Source organism: Xenopus laevis, chromosome 1S (genome assembly GCF_017654675.1).
Source record: "Xenopus laevis strain J_2021 chromosome 1S, Xenopus_laevis_v10.1, whole genome shotgun sequence".
NCBI classification, from domain to species: domain Eukaryota; kingdom Metazoa; phylum Chordata; class Amphibia; order Anura; family Pipidae; genus Xenopus; species Xenopus laevis.
This window is the reverse complement of record NC_054372.1, coordinates 192,049,837-192,070,622: the sequence shown is the minus strand read 5'-3', so window position 1 is coordinate 192,070,622 and position 20,786 is coordinate 192,049,837. Positions and strand designations below refer to the sequence as shown.

General features: G+C 36.9%; 1 protein-coding gene across 1 annotated transcript in view; it reads left to right on the top strand.

The window, feature by feature from the left end:
- Nucleotides 1-20,786, top strand: part of dcc.S (DCC netrin 1 receptor S homeolog) — a 479,548-nt gene that overhangs the window by 346,811 nt on the left and 111,951 nt on the right. Inside the window, exon 9 of the mRNA XM_018244588.2 lies at nucleotides 9,118-9,272. Within this exon, the coding sequence (XP_018100077.1) occupies nucleotides 9,118-9,272 (155 nt within the window). The remainder of the gene's footprint in view (nucleotides 1-9,117; nucleotides 9,273-20,786) is intronic.

Here is a 20,786-nt window from a genome sequence, read left to right as displayed (position 1 = left end):
TTTTGACAGGTTTTAGCTGGAATATTTTTGGATTCAGTTTAGGAGTAGTGATGGGCGAATTTGCGCTTCGCCGAAAAATTTGCGAAATTCGCGAAACGGCGAAAAATTCGCGAAACGGCGCCGGCGTCTCGTTTTTGACGCCGGCGCCCGTTTTTCCGACGCCGGCGCCCATTTTTGTCGCCGGCGACTTTTTTCTAAAAAATATTTTTTGACGCCGGCGAATTTTTACCGCGAATTTTCGCGGGCGTTTCGCGAATTTATTCGCTCGGCGCGAATCGCGCAAATTCGCCGCGAATTCGCGCATGGCGAATAAATTCGCCCATCACTATTTAGGAGCATAATAAATAATAAATTAAAGTTTTTTTGTTTTTTTAAATTCAGATTTTTTTGTCCTTTAAAACTTGACCAGATTTGAGGCTTGATAAATAGGCCCCTAGGTTGTAGCTATGGAAAAAAATATAGTAATAAAAAAATTTAGTTCCAGTGGGAATCCAGGACAGAAATTAAATCCTAAATGGACTGAATGACACAATATTGTGAATTTACTCAGTCTACTAAAATTTGAATTTATATATTTCTTTCCATGAATAACATCATCGTCTCAAACAAAAACTCCAATAGAAGTCAGTGGGAGCTGTGCTGATCTTATTGGACCTTCTTTTATCCATTTAGACTTTTAGGGGCACATTTACTAAGGGTCGAATATCGAGGGTTAATTAACCCTCGATATTCGACTGGGAATGAAAATCCTTCGACTTCGAATATCGAAGTTGAAGGATTTTGCGCAAATACTTCAATCGAACGATCGAAGGAATAATCGTTCGATCGAACGATTAAATCCTTCGAATCGAACGATTCAAAGGATTTTAATCCAACGATAGAAGGATATTCCTTCGATCAGAAAATTGTTAGGAAGCCTATGGGGACCTTCCCCATAGGCTAACATTGGCCTCGGTAGGTTTTAGGTGGCGAACTAGGGGGTCGAAGAATTTTTTAAAGAGACTGTACTTCGACTATCGAATGGTCAAATGGTCGAATAGTCGAACGGTTTTTAGTTCAAATCGTTCGATTCGAAGTCGAAGGTCGTAGTCGAAGGTCGAAGTAGCCCATTCGATGGTCGAAGTAGCCATATTCGACCATTCGAAATTCAAACTATTTTTCCTCTATTCCTTCACTTGAACTAAGTAAATGGGCCCCTTAGAGGTTTTCTGATAATTTTTTTGCTAGTAATTGTCTGAAAATCTTTTTAAATTATTATAGGTATTAGAGGCTTTTTATTGCATTACTCAGCTTTTTCTTCGTTCATGCTTTTAGTATTCAAATGTTTTACTAAATGACATGACATTCGTGGTGTTTATAGAAAATTAGCTTATTTGTAGTTTCTAAAACCCCTAAAATGAGAGTGTTTATAAATGGGCCTCCCCCCCAAATATGTAACCCCCCAACTCCACAATGCACAACCCACTATTTGCTTAATACCAAACATCAATGTGCAGGGAACAGTTAAAGGAGAAGGAAATGCCTGGGCGCAAAACCCCGCCCCCTCCCCTGTGTTGCCCACCCTCCCTCCTCCCCCCTGGCCTACCTGTCCCGCTGGGAAAATGCCCCTAACTTGTTACTTACCCCTCTGCGCAGGTCCAGTCCACAGAGTTCACAGACGACATCTTCTTCCACGCGATCTTCTTCTGCTTTGACCAGCATTTTGGCGCATGCGCAGTAGGAGCATTTCGCTGGTACGGATCTACTGCACATGCGCCAAAAGTCACGAAGTTTTCCGATTTCACTTTGTGACTTTTGGCGCATGCGCAGTAGATCCGTACCGGCGAAATGCTCCTACTGCGCATGCGCCGGTCAAAGCAGGAAGAAGATCGCTTGGAAGAAGATGGCGCCTGTGAACTCCGTGGACTGGACCTGCGCAGAAGGGTAAGTAACAAGTTAGGGGCATTTGCCCAGCGGGACAGGTAGGCCAGGGGGGAGAAGGGAGGGGAAGCAACACAGGGGAGGGGGGAGGGTTTTTGAGCCCACTGGGTTTCCTTCTCCTTTAACAAATATATAATGATGGGAACAGTCAATTTTGGAAATAAAATGGAGGACATATGCTGAAATATATTCTCAGCCTGCCTGTGCATTATTTTGGATGCACAGCTGAACATACATGTCACTATGAAGAATGTGGAACACAAAATGAATGGAGAAAAATGAATGGAGAAGATATGCACCAATGCCTGAGGAACAACTTTGATTTTGTGGCTGGTAGCTACACTGCCACAGCTAAGTGCTCAATTTGCAGATAAGCAAAATAAATAATATTTCTCTGGCTAGGAAAAATCCAAGCATACAGAACTTTTTATAACAAGGCACAAACATTTGTATTAGTTTGACTATCTGACGCTTCAGTCTTTCAGCTGCAAACTAACCACTTACTGTATCTTTCCAGAAATCCTGGGTAGGAAATAAGTAAAATAAAAAATACTTTCAAGTAGGCCTTCTTGTATATGGCCACACAACTCTTCATGTACATTATCCTTTATAATAAATGAGTTCTATCAGAGCTCCCTGTATAACTCAGCCTGCAGCCTTGTGCCTTTATATGGTCACAGAACAACCCCTCAGTGACTTCTAATATCCTTATCATTTACAGTAGGGGGTACATTATCCCTTATAATACATGAGTGATACTCAGCGTTCCCTGTATAACTCAGCCTGCAGCCTTGTGCCTTTATATGGTCACAGAACAACCCCTCATTGACTTCTAATATCCTTATCATTTACAGTAGGGGTACATTATCCCTTATAATACATGAGTGATACTCAGAGTTACCTGAATAACTCAGCCTGCAGCCTTGTGCCTTTATATGGTCACAGAACAACCCCTCAGTGACTTCTAATATCCTTATCATTTACAGTAGGGGGTACATTATCCCTTATAATACATGAGTGATACTCAGAGTTCCCTGTATAACTCAGCCTGCAGCCTTGTGTCTTTATATGGTCACAGAACAACCCCTCAGTGACTTCTAATATCCTTATCATTTACAGTAGGGGGTACATTATCCCTTATAATACATGAGTGATACTCAGCGTTCCCTGTATAACTCAGCCTGCAGCCTTGTGCCTTTATATGGTCACAGAACAACCCCTCAGTGACTTCTAATATCCTTATCATTTACAGTAGGGGGTACATTATCCCTTATAATACATGAGTGATACTCAGAGTTCCCTGTATAACTCAGCCTGCAGCCTTGTGCCTTTATATGGTCACAGAACAACCCCTCAGTGACTTTTATATCCTTATATGGGATACATTCTCCATTATAGTGAGTGATACACAGACGTCTATGTAAAGATATACAATACATAGCAAGGGGACTCCTCAATTTGACCCTTCACCTTGCGCTATCCCACGGAACCCCATTATTATATACCTTAATGAAACCAGGAGACAGAGGTGGGTATAAAATGGCCACATCATTTATTTAAATTTTATCAACTAAATAGGACTTTGCCAGCTTAACATGAGGCAATCTTCTAAAGCCAGAATTGAACAAGAGATTGCTACTATGCTTTGCCACCAACAAGAGAGAAGTTCAGCTGCCCTGCTCCCTGACCTGCATCTGCAGTGTGTTGATGTTAGGAAATCCAAGCAGGTTGCCCTCTAGCACAAGCAATAGTAGCGTATATATCAATCAATCCAATGTGCAGTCACAGGAGAGAACCTCCTTTCTCTCTCTTCTAAACTTACCTGTGCAGTACTATAGCAAGGTCCTACTGCCACAACTAGCCCAACTGTAACTTTCAGTTGCAATTGTCCCCACCATACCTTTATGCTAATGTCTTAATAAATAATAACATAGTAAATGAATTAAAAACACAATTTCTATGTATCAAACATACTGTACCAGAAGATGGAATAAAATTGGCCTTGGCCTTATGATATACATATTTGTAACATTCTCTGTGTACAAACCAAAAATAGGTTCCTTTTTGAAATACTTAAAAATTAAAAAGCGTGTAACTGCCTGCAAAGGATGTATATTGCTTGGGCAAGTTTAAGCCATACAAGCTTAAGAGGAGATCGCCTGCCATACAAGGCCACACAGTTCACTGCTAGAGATCTGAAAAAGTATGAAAAGGCAAAGCCACTAAAACATTACATTAGCCAGGAGACTTGGCCAAGGAAATCTTAGCATTATCTTGCTACAAATTACCCTTTACTCTGCCCATGTGCTAGACTAGGATGCTTACACAGACATTCAAAGCCAATTTGACTACATCCTGGAGATCTTACTTTCTTTTATTTATAATGGAGTTACGGTCAACCTGCCCCATCTGCTCCAGAGGCCCTAAGCTTCACGCGCAGAAGCCTCCCCCTCCCCCGCTCTGTAATGGCCTCCCTCCAGCCATAAGTGTTCAGCTCAGAGGGCCCAGCATAGAGGGTCAACCAACCCCTTTCTCATGCTACTTCCTAATACACAAGTTTCAGTGAGTGAATGAGGCAGAGCTCTCTGTTTGAGAGAGAGAGAGAGCTCTGCCTCATGTTTCTACCTGCTCAGGGGAAGAACTGCTTCTTCCCCTGACATCACTTCCCTCTCTGACTCCGCCCCTTGGCCCAACCATCTCCTACATTCATTAATTCATTCTCACCTAAACACATCTACATGTGATTCTGCCCATATCTAACTTAGACCCATATAATTTGGCTGCTGGTCATTCAGATCCCTTGTCGTGCAGCTTATAGCTCCAGGGCTTTCCTTTCCTGATAATTTCAGAATTTAACAAGAGCATTAAACTAGTCAAAATGCTAACGTTAGTATTTTAGATTTAGCCATTAAAAATCATAGTGTGAAATAAAATGCTCCAGTTATTTCGAAGTTTGCAAAAATAAGGCAAATTAAATACATTTACAGTGATAACAAAGCCAAATTGATGTGATTTAACTTATAGACCAGAAATGTGGAGCAAGTAACGTTCTTGTCCTATAAACACTGCAGGTAAATCAGAAGAAACCTCTCAGAGCCATGTATTATTATTATTAACATGCATTTATATAGCGCCAACATATTGCGTAGCACTGTGTAGTACAGGTATGGGACCTGTTATCCAGAATGCCCGAGACCTGGGGTTTTCCGGATAATGGATCTTTCCGTAATTTGGATCTTCATACCTTAAGTCTACTAGAAAATCATGTAAACATTAAATAAACCCAATAGGCTGGTTTTGCTTCCAATAAGGATTAATTATATCTTAGTTGGGATCAAGTACAAGCTACCATTTTATTATTACACAGAAAAGGGAAACCATTTTTTAAAATTTGGATTATTTGGATAAAATGAAGTCTATAGGAGAGGGCCTTTCTGTAATTCAGAGCTTTCTGGATAACAGGTTTCCTTATAACGGATATATTTTCTAAGAATGTAGATTCTTGAATCATTTCATCCTTTGGGGTATTACTGTGTGACTCGCGCCACGATTAAAAAAAACTATTTATATTTTAGATGGGGCAAGCTTAGTTCACACATTATCATAGAAATGCACATTAACATTCAAGTGATCATGCCCAGCAAGCAAAAAGATTTTGTGCTGGATATATTGAGAATTACATCTTCTTTTCAGATCTGCATTTGCCTTACTGAAATTAACATCAGAATGTTCCAATGTTAATGTTAATGCGCTCAGCATTTCACTGTCCTCCTAGAGTACACATTTTAACAGTACAGGCATAGGACCTGTTATCCAGAATGCTCGGGACATGAGGGTTTTCCATGTAATGGATCTTTCCGTATTTAATGTCTTCATACCTTAAGCCTACTAGAAATTCATGTAAATAATCAAAAAAACACAATAAGCTGGTTCTGCTTCCAATAAGGATCAATTATATCTTAGTTGAGACCAAGTACATGGTTCTGTTTAATTATTACAGAGAAAAAGGAAATCATTTTTAAAAATTTAGATTATTTGGATAAAATGGATACTATGGGAGATGGTCTTTCGGTAATTCATAATGTATCCCATACCTGTACACCAATATTACTAGGCTTGGGAGATGTGTAACATTCAAGGAGTCATTTATTAAAATCCCATTTTTTTCTGGTCAGACTGTTAAAGGGCATAAACATTTTTTTTCATAGAAAAGAAAACTCAAATTTTTCGTAATTTATTAAACCCCAATGGTGTTAAAAGTCAGAATAAAAAAGTACTCCCACTCTGACCTTCCAAGTTCACGTAGAAGTCAATGGAAGATGTCCCATTGATACCCTGATCTGTGCTACTTTTCGTTAACTAATCCACAGATTTTGTGGTTTTCGGGTGTCAAGTCCGAAAAATCCAGATCCGAATCCAAAATTTGTACGATTCAGAATTTTTCACAATTTTATCAATTTTTTTTCCTGCACAAGAAATTTTCAGAAAATTTCTTGAGAAATAGGTGGAAATGGTAGTGGTCTAGTAGTAAAATGTAGACATTCCCTGTCCCATGCCAAATCAAGCCTAGTAGTAATATGACTATGAAGATTTTCATTCATCCAGGTTATGGTATATCTAGTATAGGTCAATCTAAAAACAACTGGACTTGCTGAGTAATCAATGAAGACGTTTCACTACTCATCCGAGCAGCTTCTTCAGTTCAACTGACTGGTGTGGGATGTTCTCGGCATATAAACTCTTCCACTAATCCATTTACAATGGCCCATTGTAACTCTTCAAAGAGGTGACATCTGAAGAAATTCAGATTCTGTGTAGTTGTGATAGGATTATCCAATGTGTCATGCAACTCCTAGTAGTAATAGTTATCGTTTTCTGGAGATGGTGGCCTGTAGTTTGTATGTTATTCTGTACTCATATTTAATGGTTAAAATGATAGCAATGCACCGTTCTAAAACAAGAGGCACACAATGTGATGATATGAATATATAACCATGATAACCATAAAATTACAATGTGTCTCTATTATGGAAAAAGAGAACAAAAAGAAAGAAAAAAATTATGTAAAAAAATGTAAATGCATGTCCTCCAAATTCTTTAAATCTCAGCGCGGGGCGATTATCTTGGCTCTTCCACCTTGAAGCAGCTAATTAGGCATTTGACATATCTTAACATCATTTGTAGCTGTACAGGAACAGTGTAATTACATTTTACACTTGTGTAAGAACATCTGCAGTACATTCACTTTGTAAACTGTATAATGAAGACTTTGAAGTCTTACAGGACATGGTCTTAAATCTGCCATTATGCATGAAGCAGCAGTTATCAAAAAGGTAGTACTTATTATATTTTTAGTGAATTACAGACTTCAGGAAAGTAAGAAAATGATAGCCTTGGCTGCATGGTAGACAAGACTTCTTGTTTCATACCCAAGGGTGTAAAGCAGAAGGCATGATATGAAAGTAAATAAATAGAGAAACATGGTTGAAAAGAAAGTTTAGGAAAGTTTAGGAAATGTACGCAGGAAAATGAGTCTCAATTGGTACTGCAAATAATTCATGTTGATGAACATCCGCTTTAAGGCCTATAGCACTTGTGGGGTGACCCCAGACATCATTCAGGAGAAAACATTTTGCTGAGGAAATCCAGCACACTTTCCATTAATAACATTTCAACAGGGACATTTTATCCACCTCTGAATGTCACTGTTTTCTGATAGATGACAGAGGTAGACAAAATGTGTCTTTTATATTTAAAACATTGTGGCTGATTCCTTTGAGAAACCTAAGAAAGTCCATCAAGCTTTAAGTTCTGAGCTTCTAAGAGAGATAGTAGGGTCCTGTTTCATTGACAGAGATAGAGTAGCTTTCCAGCCTTGAATGAAAAAGGATTTCTATCATCTAAACGCTATGTGATGCTAGGCACGTTTCTACAACATGTGCCTGTGTTGAAGTCGAATACAAATTATAATCACTGGGATAATGATTACCTTCAGATGTTGGAACTTTGTTTCCTACCAGTGTATTTCATAACACCTGAACCTTCTAAAAATATCTTGTTAGATTTATGGTCTGTTTCATTGCTCTCCAACATATTTCTCTGATTGTTTGAATGTATATTTTGCCATCAACTTGCACAAACAACCAAGCAAAGCCCCTTTAATAGACCAAAATAAAACCATATAAATGTATTTTAAGAGTGAAAAAAGAGAGAAAAACAAAAACAATGCGTAATAAAAATTGCTCAGTTGTCCCCCATCAACCATCATGAGCCTATCTGACCACTACAACAGGTCTAAGGCACATTGTAGCATTAATGAATGATTTGACCATTGATATCCAGACACTATCTCAAATATCCATCTACAATCCCTCCACTTATTTTACCACCTTTTTTGAGTAAATGGTGTAGAGAATAAAGCAGACCAACGACAAGGCTGGGTAGACCAGAAAAAGTTGGCTGTTAAGGGGATGATTGAGTTACTGTAGATCAAGAACACAACTTGGTAGATTGGTGGTCTAACAATGGGTACGACTACAGGTCTCAGTATATTTTTACCAGCTAAGGTGATGAAATATCAAATGGGTGGCAACCACAAACATCACAATTTTTACCTGAAAACACACAAAAAACTTTACAGGCAAGAAATACAAGAGGTGATAATTGCATTTGCTTACAATTCCATTTTCAGCAGTGGAGCATTGTGGGGTGATACGGGGTGCTTTGCTTGGGGTTTTCAGAAGAACAAAGCGCAGAGAATGTAAGAAATTTTATAAAATGAGAAAATCCATATCATATTAGTTATGATATCCTATTATACCCATTTCAATTATAAGAAAAGAGGTTCCGCCTAAATATAAGGGTTTTTTTTTACAGTGAGAGCTGTGAAGATGTGGAATTATCTCCCTAAATCAGTGGTACAGGCTGATACATTAGATAGCTTTTAGAAGGAGTTGGATGGTGTTTAGCAAGTGAGGGAATACAGGTATATGGGAGATAGCTCATAGTACAAGTTGATCCAGAGACTGGTCCCATTGCCATTTTGGAGTCAGGAAGGAATTCCCCCCCCCCCTCTGAGGCAAATTGGAGAGGCTTTAGATGTTTGGGGTTTTTTTTGCCTTCCTCTGGATCAACTAGCAGTTAGGCAGATTAAAATAAAATATGTATATTGATCTTTATTTCTCTGTTTTCCACCAGGGAACGGGCTGTGAATACTTCACAACCTGTATCACTGCAGCTAACTGTGGGCAATCTAACACCAGAGGAGACCTACAATTTTCGAGTGGTGGCCTATAATGAATGGGGTCCTGGAGAAAGTTCCCAACAGATCCAAGTTGTGACCCAACCTGAACGTAAGTAGAGTTGCTTTAATGTCTTTTTTTGGGATGAAAAGAAAAGGTTGCTTCTAAATCTGGAGAAAAGTTCTCATGCGCATGGCCCACTGACCTCACACAGTTTGAGACCTCTGATTTAGAGGAACATTTATTTATTCAAATCTTTCTTATAAATTTGTTACCAGAAGCAGAATTGGATCAATATATTTTTTTCTTGATTGTTATCATACAAACGTACATTAAAAATCTAATCGGATAAACTTGATTGGGTGAAGTTTCAGAAAAATTTTTTTATTTCAATGAAAATATGAATTTTCTCTAGTCAATAGTTTTTTTTTAAAATTATATAAATTTTATTTTTCAATTGTATCAATTAAAAAAAAACTTGACAAACAAAATAGCTTGGATATTTAAAATACTCATCTAGCTGACTTCTATAGAAGCCACCCAGGATTAAGGTGCCAACTTTTTGACATTCTTTCAATTGATTAATCTTGAAAATTTAAGTTCTAAAACCTAGAAATAAAATTCAATTTAACATAATGATTTTCTCACTTGCAAAAACTTACATTTTCATTAATTTGCTTCTACGAATAAACATTTTTTAGATTTAGAAATCAATTTTATTTCTAATCAGTATTCTAATAGCTATTTAGAGCCACTTAAATCATAAAATGCCACCATATATTTCACTTTCAGATGATTAGCGAACAATTTAAAGGCAGTCTACAATATCACTTGGCCTATACCTGCATATCCAAAATTGGGTCTCCTTTGTAGGCTTTGATATATTTCATACTGTCAAATATTGTATATATAAATATTTACATATAATTCATGTCTTTATATATGCTTCAGTTTTTATCCTAATGGTTTATGGGTGGATTGCTACAGTAGTTCATACTGAGTCATTCCTAAATGTTTTTTAGTTTCATGTTCAAGAGAAAGAGTAATTTTAGCTCTTTATCTACCTTGGTAGATAGATTTCAGTGTTGCAGGGGAGTTAGTATCTGAACCATCTGCTTTAAAGCAATTTCAATACATACAGTATGCAAGGAAGTCACCTGTCTCCATGGCACGTGGCCATTTTGCTTGGGTACAACTGTCTCTGCTGCTAAACCTGCCATTCATATGAAATTAAACAACAGGTATTTCAATTTACAGAGTTACAGTTAACTACATGACATAGCATTCATTGGTGAACAGTAATTCCAGTTTTTCCAAGCAGATAAACCTCAGTGACCCTCGATATATATAGGTCAACTGGGGTATCTTTTCAAAAGCGTTTTAATAAATTGTTAAAATTGGTCATACATAGTAACATAGTAGTATAGTTAGGTTGAAAAAAGACACACGTCCATCAAGTTTAACCTCCTAACTATATTTTAACCTGCCTAACTGCCAGTTGATCCAGAGGAAGACAATAAACCCCATCTGAAGCCTCTCCAATTTGTCTCAGAGGGGGGAAAATTCCTTCCAAAATGGCAATCGGACTAGTACCTGGATGAACTTTTACTATGAGCTATCTTTCATAACCCTGTATTCCCTCCTTTGCTTAAAATTTCACAACATCAGTCAGGAATAATGGTGGGTTGAGGAAGATAATAGGTACATGGAATCTTTCCAAAGCAGGCAAAAATTAGGAAACTTCAAAAGAGGCAGGCACAAGCCTGGAACCCACCAAGTAGTTCCAAGCTTGTACTTCCAGGCTTGTGCCAGCCTCTTTTGAAGTTTCCTGATATTTGCTCCCCTTGCTGAAGGTCTGGGGCATGTGCACCTGGGCCCACCATGTACAGCGGTAAGCTCTTTTGACACGTTTACACATAGCATATACTGGTTACATATTTGTAAAGCAAAGCAGGCAAAAACCCAAGGACTGTGTTGTGTGGTAAAAACTTGTTCTTGTACCATCTTCAACCAGCATCTTCTGACCATGCTGCTGGGATGGGGCAACACCTGGAGCACCACAAATAAACCCTTATTCAGAAATACACTGTATATTTTTATACATGGGGCCTCATTTCTTTTTGTTGTTTTTTTGTGGTATTACACCCCTCCTCCTGTAGCTTAAGTCTTGCTTTAAAGTTTGGTAACCCAACCCATCCGTTCCTGAATCATCAAGGTTCTGCTAAAATATTAATGAACAATAGTTATTTATTAATTGATGGCAGCCTTTTCTCATTATGCATTCCACCTTAATGTCTACATATACTAATTTTACAGATGTGATTCAAGTTTTATACCCAAGTCCATTCATTGATCAGAGAGCTATTAGTAGATCTATTAATTTATGATATTATCGGACATTAAAAATACAATTTTAGCTGCCTGTTTGTTAGAATAAAATGGAACCTTGAAGCTCAAAGCTCTCTATAATCTCCTCAAGAGATCAGAAACATTAGATGATTTTAATGCATGCTTTTCCCATATCCCAATGCAAGATTAAATCTTTGTAATCTCACTCTCCATCTCAGGTTTTATGATGCATATTTCTTTCCCAAAGTTCTCTAAATGTGATCTGAATCACTGAGGAGACAAGAAGCATCTAATCTCTCAGAAGTCAGTGCAGGAACACAGAGATTGGACAGGTGTTGTCCTAATAAAAATCAAGATGTCTTGATACTGTACAAAACATGTTATCAAATAGTATCAAAATACATATTAAAAACAGCAAAATAATTGATTCTACAGGTTTCATAAAGAATCAGATTTTTGCCTATAACTTTTTACAAAATGCCTTGGAATCAATGGGTATTTTTTGTTTAATTTTTTTTCTTACAACAAATGCATTGAAGTCAATGAACATTTCTCTTGTGCCAAAGCATTGGAGTCAATGTTGTCATTGTTTTTTTCTCATGCCAAATGCAATTGACTCAATGGACACTTTTTCTAGAGTTTTTTTCTTGCTCCAGGTTCATTGGAGCAGGTATTTTTCCTTTACTTTTTTTCCAGGTGACACAAAATGCATAGTGAAATTATGGCGTAGATTTGTGAAAAATTTTGCAGCTTGTAAAAAATGCAAATTTCTGCAACAATCTGTATCAAGGGAAAAGTTCACACGTGGGCTAGCGGGTCCTCTCATATTAGTGCTGCTGTATTTTTTTTATTTGGACTAAGCGCAGAGTTTTTCTTGTAACTGACTGTATTCTTTTCAACGGAAAAAAATACTCATCCCTTGTAATGATTTGACAAAATTCCATTTTTGCAACTGGTAATGTTAGGTTTAGCACTTTTGTTTAAAATATAGTAAAATCGATGAATGAGATTTGAATTATGATATGCACTAATTGACAACAGATTGATGACACCTTCACAGCTACAAACACACAGGTAAAAATGTATCACCATAGCAGCTCACACCCCCCTTTAAGTGCTTAAAATGCTTTATTTCTCTTTAATTGGCCCTCCTGAATTCAAATTTATATGACAGCCCTGAAAGATAAATTTTGGCATAGATGCCAATAACTAAATTAAAAGTAATATTTTAGTATGACTATAATCCAGAGAGAATGAGAGATTTCTGACAGCTTGATAAAAGGGGAATTGATGGACAAATTGAGTCTATGGAATAGATTTCTTCAGCACTAAGTACTTCTTAATTAAACCCAAGTACACAATTACAGAATCTTAATTTGAAGACATTTTGTCTTCTTTAACATTCATGAGTTGGTTATTTAATCAAACCACAAAAAAAGTTAGAGTTACTGCTTACTGCTAATGAATGTATCGCTGATTTGGGAAAAGTTTTAGAACGTACATTTTACCAACACCATGGATACATTACAATTATTTCATTGGTCATTATTTACTATACACAGATAGACTTAAACATCCTCCAAATAGTCTTGCTACTGGCTAATGTATGAATAAAAAATGACAGCAATGTTTGGAAATCTATTGGAAGATTTAAAGATGCCAATCACTCTTTTACATTTTGAGAGGCTCTGATTTTTTCTGGTCAGAGTTTTAAAGAGGAAAACACAATTTTTTCGTGGTAAAAAACCCCCACATTTTTCAATATTTATTAAACCCAGAGACTGCTCAATACAAAAAAAATCCATCTCAAACCTGCAGTGGTCATGTTTAAGTCAATGGCAGATGTCTTTTTACAATTGTAAGATATCTTGATCTGTTTTGGGTTTCATACCAGAATCCAACATTGTTTCACAATTTTGACTTAATTCATTGATAAATGAGGTAAAATGTGGATGGGAGTTCAGCGTTACTAAAATAATGAGAAGTTTTTGGATTTTAGTAAATAACCCCCTGAGTGATGGGAAAGAAGAATATAGAATATAGTATTCTATGGGATTTCATATAACAGTTGAGACTGAAACTCTTTGTTTTGATATGATCTGTCAAAGAAATTTGGCAACCTGAAAGCAAGACCGTTGTTTTATTATATATATATATATATATATATATATATATATATATATATATATATATATATATATATATATATATATATATATATATATATATATATATATATAGTGCACAAAAGAACCGCACACACAGGTCTTTGTAGTGAAAAAAGTAGTTTACTTTATTGCGACGTTTCGGCTCCTAAACTCGAGCCGTCATCAGGAAGTTAAACCCCAAACACAACCGCCCCTTTTGAACCCTGAAATGGCGCCAAAATTCAGGATGTGACATCATAGGTAACAGCATAAAAAGCATTAGTGCATTACCCATATTCCAAGTGATACTATGCCAGTGAGACATCCCCGTGTGGAGGGCCCAAGACCCTGTGCATATTCCACGTGAGTATCTGTGTTAGCGCCTGTCAAAACTATATGTGTCATTACGTGAATGTGCGCACAGCCAGTCAATTGGACCCGCACTTACCAACAAGGCTCCAGCTTTAGCCAGACGAGAGGGATCCATTCAACAGAGAGATCGTAACGATATCGCCCATACTGCAGGCAGCGGGCCAACCATCGGTGCCACACATATGTCAGCGGGACCAAACGCTCTTCAGGTATTATAAACGCACCGCAAATACTTACAAAGCTGGAGGCGCGTGTTGTCCTTCAGTCCGCCTCGTCTGGCTAAAGCTGGAGCCTTGTTGGTAAGTGCGGGTCCAATTGACTGGCTGTGCGCACATTCACGTAATGACACATATAGTTTTGACAGGCGCTAACACAGATACTCACGTGGAATATGCACAGGGTCTTGGGCCCTCCACACAGGGATGTCTCACTGGCATAGTATCACTTGGAATATGGGTAATGCACTAATGCTTTTTATGCTGTTACCTATGATGTCACATCCTGAATTTTGGCGCCATTTCAGGGTTCAAAAGGGGCGGTTGTGTTTGGGGTTTAACTTCCTGATGACGGCTCGAGTTTAGGAGCCGAAACGTCGCAATAAAGTAAACTACTTTTTTCACTACAAAGACCTGTGTGTGCGGTTCTTTTGTGCACTACAGATGATTTCTTCTAACCAGCACCCAGGCATTACCTTTGTGTAACGAGTGCACCAGCTTCGGACTGTATATATATATATATATATATATATATATATATATATATATATATATATATATATATATATATATATATATATATATATATATATATATATATATATATATATATATATATATATGTTTGATCTTCTCTCAATTCTCTCAAACCCCAATTTCATTTGTAGTAATGGATGGCAATATTCAAAAACACAGAAGCATATGATTGGGAAGTCACATGGCACCATTTTTTGTGTGCTTTGCTCCAGTCTTCCAAGCTACTAATAAAAGTCATGTAAATGCCAAAATTCCCAAACTCTTCCCATGTGCTATTAAACTTAACATTTGGATTTCTGGCAAGTTTACAGAGGTGCCTTGCAAGTTACGCTTCAGTATATGACTTTTATTATCTTGGGATCTTTCAACAAGGTCATTGGAAACAACTAGAGAATTTAAAGTCTGGATTTTAGACTCATTTGATATACACATTGCACTTTTATTGGGAAATGAAAGTTAGAAGATAATTACTTGTTCTAAAAATAGGCCTGAAGACTTATACAGTTGTAAACCTTAATATTTCAGATTTTGCAAGGTTGACAAGTCCATGGCATTTATCAATTAAAACACAAGACAGAAGATCTAATCTCCTAGAATTTTACAACATATGGGACTCTACTCAATTGAAGTCATTCTCAGTAATTTAATGCATAAATCTATTTGTCTTTCTCAGGTTAGCCACAGAGTTGACAGAATCTGTCAAGAAGTTAATGAAGTCCTTATCTTTTAAATTCTTGGGACAAATACAAATAGTGAATTGGTGGAGGGAGAAGCTGCTTTCTGATGTAACAGATTTCTACGTGTACAATAAAAAGAGTTTATATCTAATGTATTAATTCTGTTATACATATTATACAATTATTATACAATTATTAAAATTTAGGGATTTAATACAAATCTGAGCAGTGCTCGTGCTCTATATTTTTGTGCATTTGTATCAGATTATAAATAAATAAGTAAACTTTATTTTATATGTCCTTCACAAGGTTCTCCAAAATAGATGCTAATTAAAATGTTGGCAGTTACTTCCTTGACTGGTCTTTTATTTGATCTGGCTATTGCAAAACTCCATGCACTTATATGGGCAAATTCACTAAGATGCGAAGTTGCGCCAGGCGCAACTTCGCCGCACCGCGCCGCACTTCGCCAGGCATAGTTTCGCCAGCGGTTCGCAAAATCACTAAAATTCGAAGTTGCGCACAGGGGTAGCGTAAGGTTGCGGAGTTGCGCTAGCGTTGTTTCGCTATATAAAGCGAAGTTGTGCTAGCGAAGGCTAATTTGCATACGGCGCGAAATTCAAATTTCAATGGAGGAACACGTATCTGCACTACAAATGCCTAGAAAACCTTCAAATCTGGAAATAAAAATTTTATTTTGCCCTACACATGTGCCCACTGTCTAGGTAAGTTGCCATGAGTCAGGAAATGTAGGGGGGAGGAAGGGGAGCCCCAAAAAATTTTCGATCTTTTTCAGCCTATCAGCCATCATGTAGAAAACACGCCAGCGTTTTTTGGGACTTAGAAAAATTTTTTACTTTTTTTGAAACAATCCCTATCTACTCTATTGCGCTTCGCCAGGTCTAGACCTCAGACGCTATTGCTGTTTGATTGATTGTATGTCTTAAAAATAAAGAATTTACCTTTTAAACATTTGGAGACGAGCGGTTCGTGTTGGTGTCCCAGGAGTGCGCGGCCTACAAATCTGCATTTCTTCTAACTATCTACTCTATTGCGCTTCGCCAGGTCTGAGGTGGCGAAGGAAGTCTAGCGTAAAAGGTAGCGTTCGCTACACTGCGCAAGTTAGTGAATTTGCGTAGTTTCGTTGCTAGCGAAGATTCGCCTGGCGTAAGGTTGCGAAGTAACTCTAGCGAAACTACGCCAGCGTTCGTTAGTGAATTTGCGCACTAGCGAAAATGCCAAACGCTAGCTAGCTTCGCGCGTTAGTGAATTTGCCTCATATGGTTTCACCATGTTGACGTGGGTTACCCAGGAAAGCATTTACCATAAGCATTGGGCAGGTAATGATGCAATCATCCAAGATCCCACTACTACTGAAAGCTCAGTTGTTTTAAACATCTATAACATACCAGATCATTAAGGGGCCGATTCACTAACTTCGAGTGAAGGATTCGAAGTAAAAAAACTTCGAATTTCGAAGTGTTTTTTGGGCTACTTCGACCATCGAATGGGCTACTACGACCTTCGACTACGACTACGACTTCGAATCGAAGGATTCAAACTAAAAATCGTTCGACTATTCGACCATTCGATAGTCGATAGGCAAAAATAATATAAATGCAAGTTATACACTAAATGGCAGTGTGTTGGGAGTTTCCTTAAATGAAAAGGATCTAGGGGTCTTTGTAGATAACACGTTGTCTAATTCTGGGCAGTGTCATTCTGTGACTACTAAAGCAAATAAAGTTCTGTCTTGCATAAAAAAGGGCATTAACTCAAGGGATGAAAACATAATTATGCCTCTTTATAGGTCCTTGGTGAGGCCTCATCTGGAGTATGCAGTTCAGTTTTGGACTCCAGTCCTTAAGAGGGATATAAATGAGCTGGAGAGAGTGCAGAGACGTGCAACTAAATTGGTTAGAGGGACGGAAGACTTAAATTATGAGGGTAGACTGTCAAGGTTGGGGTTGTTTTCTCTGGAAAAAAGGCGCTTGCGAGGGGACATGATTACACTTTACAAGTACATTAGAGGACATTATAGACAAATGGCAGGGGACCTTTTTACCCATAAAGTGGATCACCGTACCAGAGGCCACCCCTTTAGACTAGAAGAAAAGAACTTTCATTTGAAGCAACGTAGAGGGTTCTTCACAGTCAGGACAGTGAGGTTGTGGAATGCACTGCCGGGTGATGTTGTGATGCTGATTCAGTTAATGACTATAAGAGGGACTTGGATGATTTTTTGGACAGACATAATATCCAAGGCTATTGTGATACTAAACTCTATAGTTAGTATAGGTATGGGTATATAGAATTTTAATTAAAAGTAGGGAGGGGTGTGTGTATGGATGATGGGTTTTCATTTGGAGGGGTTGAACTTGATGGACTTTGTCTTTTTTCAACCCAATTTAACTATGTAACTATGTAACTATGAATACTGTCTCTTTAAGAAAAAACTTCGACCCCCTAGTTCGCCATCTAAAAGCTCCCGAACTCAATGTTAGCCTATAGGGAAGTTTTTTTGATCGAAGGATATTCCTTCGATCGTTGGATTAAAATCCTTCGAATCGTTTGATTCGAAGGATTTTATCGTTCGATCGAAGGAATAATCCTTCGATCGTTCGATCGCACTATTTGCGCTAAAATCCTTCGACTTCGAGATTCGAAGTCGAAGGATTTTCATTCCCAGTCAAATAACCTCGATATTTGACCCTTTGTGAATCGGCCCCTAAGTCTGAACTGAGGATGTTTCATTGTGCTTTCCACATTTTTGTATTTTTACTCATACTATGCTTTATGAAATGCTGATTTTTTTCACAGACAGAGAAATTGCATTTTTTCCAAGCCCACACAAGTAATAATGTTGACTATGGCTGCAAGATTAGGAAATTATATATGATTGATCATCATGTTTGCTGCTCATGTAGTTCCTACTTCCTACTTACTCCCCTTAAGAGATTTATTTCTAGGATTAGAAATTCAAGAACACCCTAGACCTGGAGAATGCAAGGGGTCAATCAATTTATTACACCAGGCCAAAATCCATCATACTAAAGACCAGGGTCATTGGATTTTAAATTTCTCTACACAGTTCAGTGCTTTGCAGTTTCAACAGCCTAGCTGATGCTTTGGAGGTCTTAGATATATTTCTGTAGCAAGATGGAATAATGTGTGATGGGTGATGCTGCACAACCTGGCAAACCTGGCAAAAGTGTGTGTTCAATGGTATTCCACCAAATGGATCATTTCCTGTATCAAAAAAACTAAATATTGTCATCGATTTATAAGTTAATAAATAAGTAAAATACAAATTCAATTTATCACTTCAAAGTGATTATACAATAAAAATGTCAGCATTTGTCATTTACTAATGTTTAAATAATTTATAAAATTCAAGATTGAGAAGTAGCAAAAATGCACTTCTCCTAAAGTACAATATAAGCAAACATATCTGCATTTATCTTTGCACGTATAGATTTAGAAATCAATAGACGCAAATTTGCAAGTTGCTAATCAACAGTGTTTAGATTATGCAAGGCAAAAGCTGAGCATCAATTTAATTCAGTTACAAGAAATATCCTTTTTTTCCATATGAAATTCTCAATTACAGAAAACATTCTGGTAAAATGTATGATGAAAATATTTCAGTACTAAACAGGTTATTATTATTCATTATAATAAGGCTGAAGAAAGTTCTGAAAACATTTTCAACTCCATTGCATAAAACTTATATGTTCTCTAATGTTTGTATTTGATGATATTTTTTGTGGTTTTACTAAAAAATTATATCTAATTTATTCCTAATATATCCCCAAAGGTAGACTTCCCTTACCAAAATTTAGCATAAACCAGCAAAATACAAGACAATTGCATATAATATATATATATATATATATATATATATATATATATATATATATATATATATATATATATATTATTCAATTCACAAAAAAAATATGATACATGTTACTTGCCTTTGTGATAGTCACAGACTTGTTAATAGGTAGATAAATCTTACAGCACCCATGTTTTTCAGGGACCTTGATAAATGGAATCTATGGTGTTATGACAGATACACACAGTGGGCACATTTATTAAAATAATAAATCATTGGTATAACACTGTTGCAGATTTACATAAACCCTGAACATTCTATTATTTTAATTACTTTTTATCATTTCAATTATGTAGAAAAAAAATGATTCATATTTATGTTATACCAAATATTCACTTCCTCATTGTTTCATGGTCTGGAAATTACTTTTACTTGCAGAACCAAGAAATGACTTAGTCGCCAAGCTGATGTGAATTAATTAAGAATTGTGTACCAAATAAAAAAATATTATCTTGAAACTAATTGATGACCATAAACATTTCATTTCTACTGCCCTGACTGCCCATTTATCATTTATCCAACTTTTCACAAAAGCTGGCAATATTATGACCAAGAAACCCTACAGTGATAATTGGCTTTTTGTTAATTAATATATTTTAATACATTTTTTTAATAAATTAATCTTCAGGCATAATCACTGTGATCAATATTCCTTCTTATGATTGGATAGTTAATTAATAGTAAGATGTACTGTAAACTGTATACATCTAGTAACATTGTAATATTATGTATATAAATATCTTCTTAAGAGCAATATATAGTGATAGGCAAATTTATTCGGCAGGCGAGAATTAGCGGCAAATTCCCATGATTCTCCGCTGGCGAATAAATTCGCAAAACCGGCGTAAAAATTCGATGGCGTCCAAAAAAAACCAGATGCCGGCGCAGTTTTGCGAATTTCGCGTCAAATTCGTGAATTATTCGGCAAAGCGAAACTCCACAGATTCGCCAATCACTAGCAATATATGAAGGTATATATTACATCGCAATAAATATTTACCAACATTTATTTTAATCTAATATATTTAATCAATTCCTCCATTCAGTTACTATGCATTAAAATAAGTACAACTAAAATATCGGGAGTAAATACTGTATGCTGCAGTTTTTGTACATCATGGATTTTAATGAGTTGAATTTATATTCTTTCTGATTAACACACTCAAGTTATAATTTCTTGTTTATGTGTTTAACGCACTGAGTTGGCAGCCTGACCTGATGTACTGTAACATTGAAAGCTCTAGAAGGGAAACTGCTTTAGAGAGAGCCACCAAGAAGGGGTAGAAGAATAAGCAAGTTTTATGAAGAAAAAACTTTCAGCTGAGACCAGTAAATGCTCTTGTAAAACTTTAACATTTTCTTTTTCCTCAGTGAAATCAATATTTTACACCAAGGGTTATGGTTAGGGCCACACAGGGGCTGAAAACCAC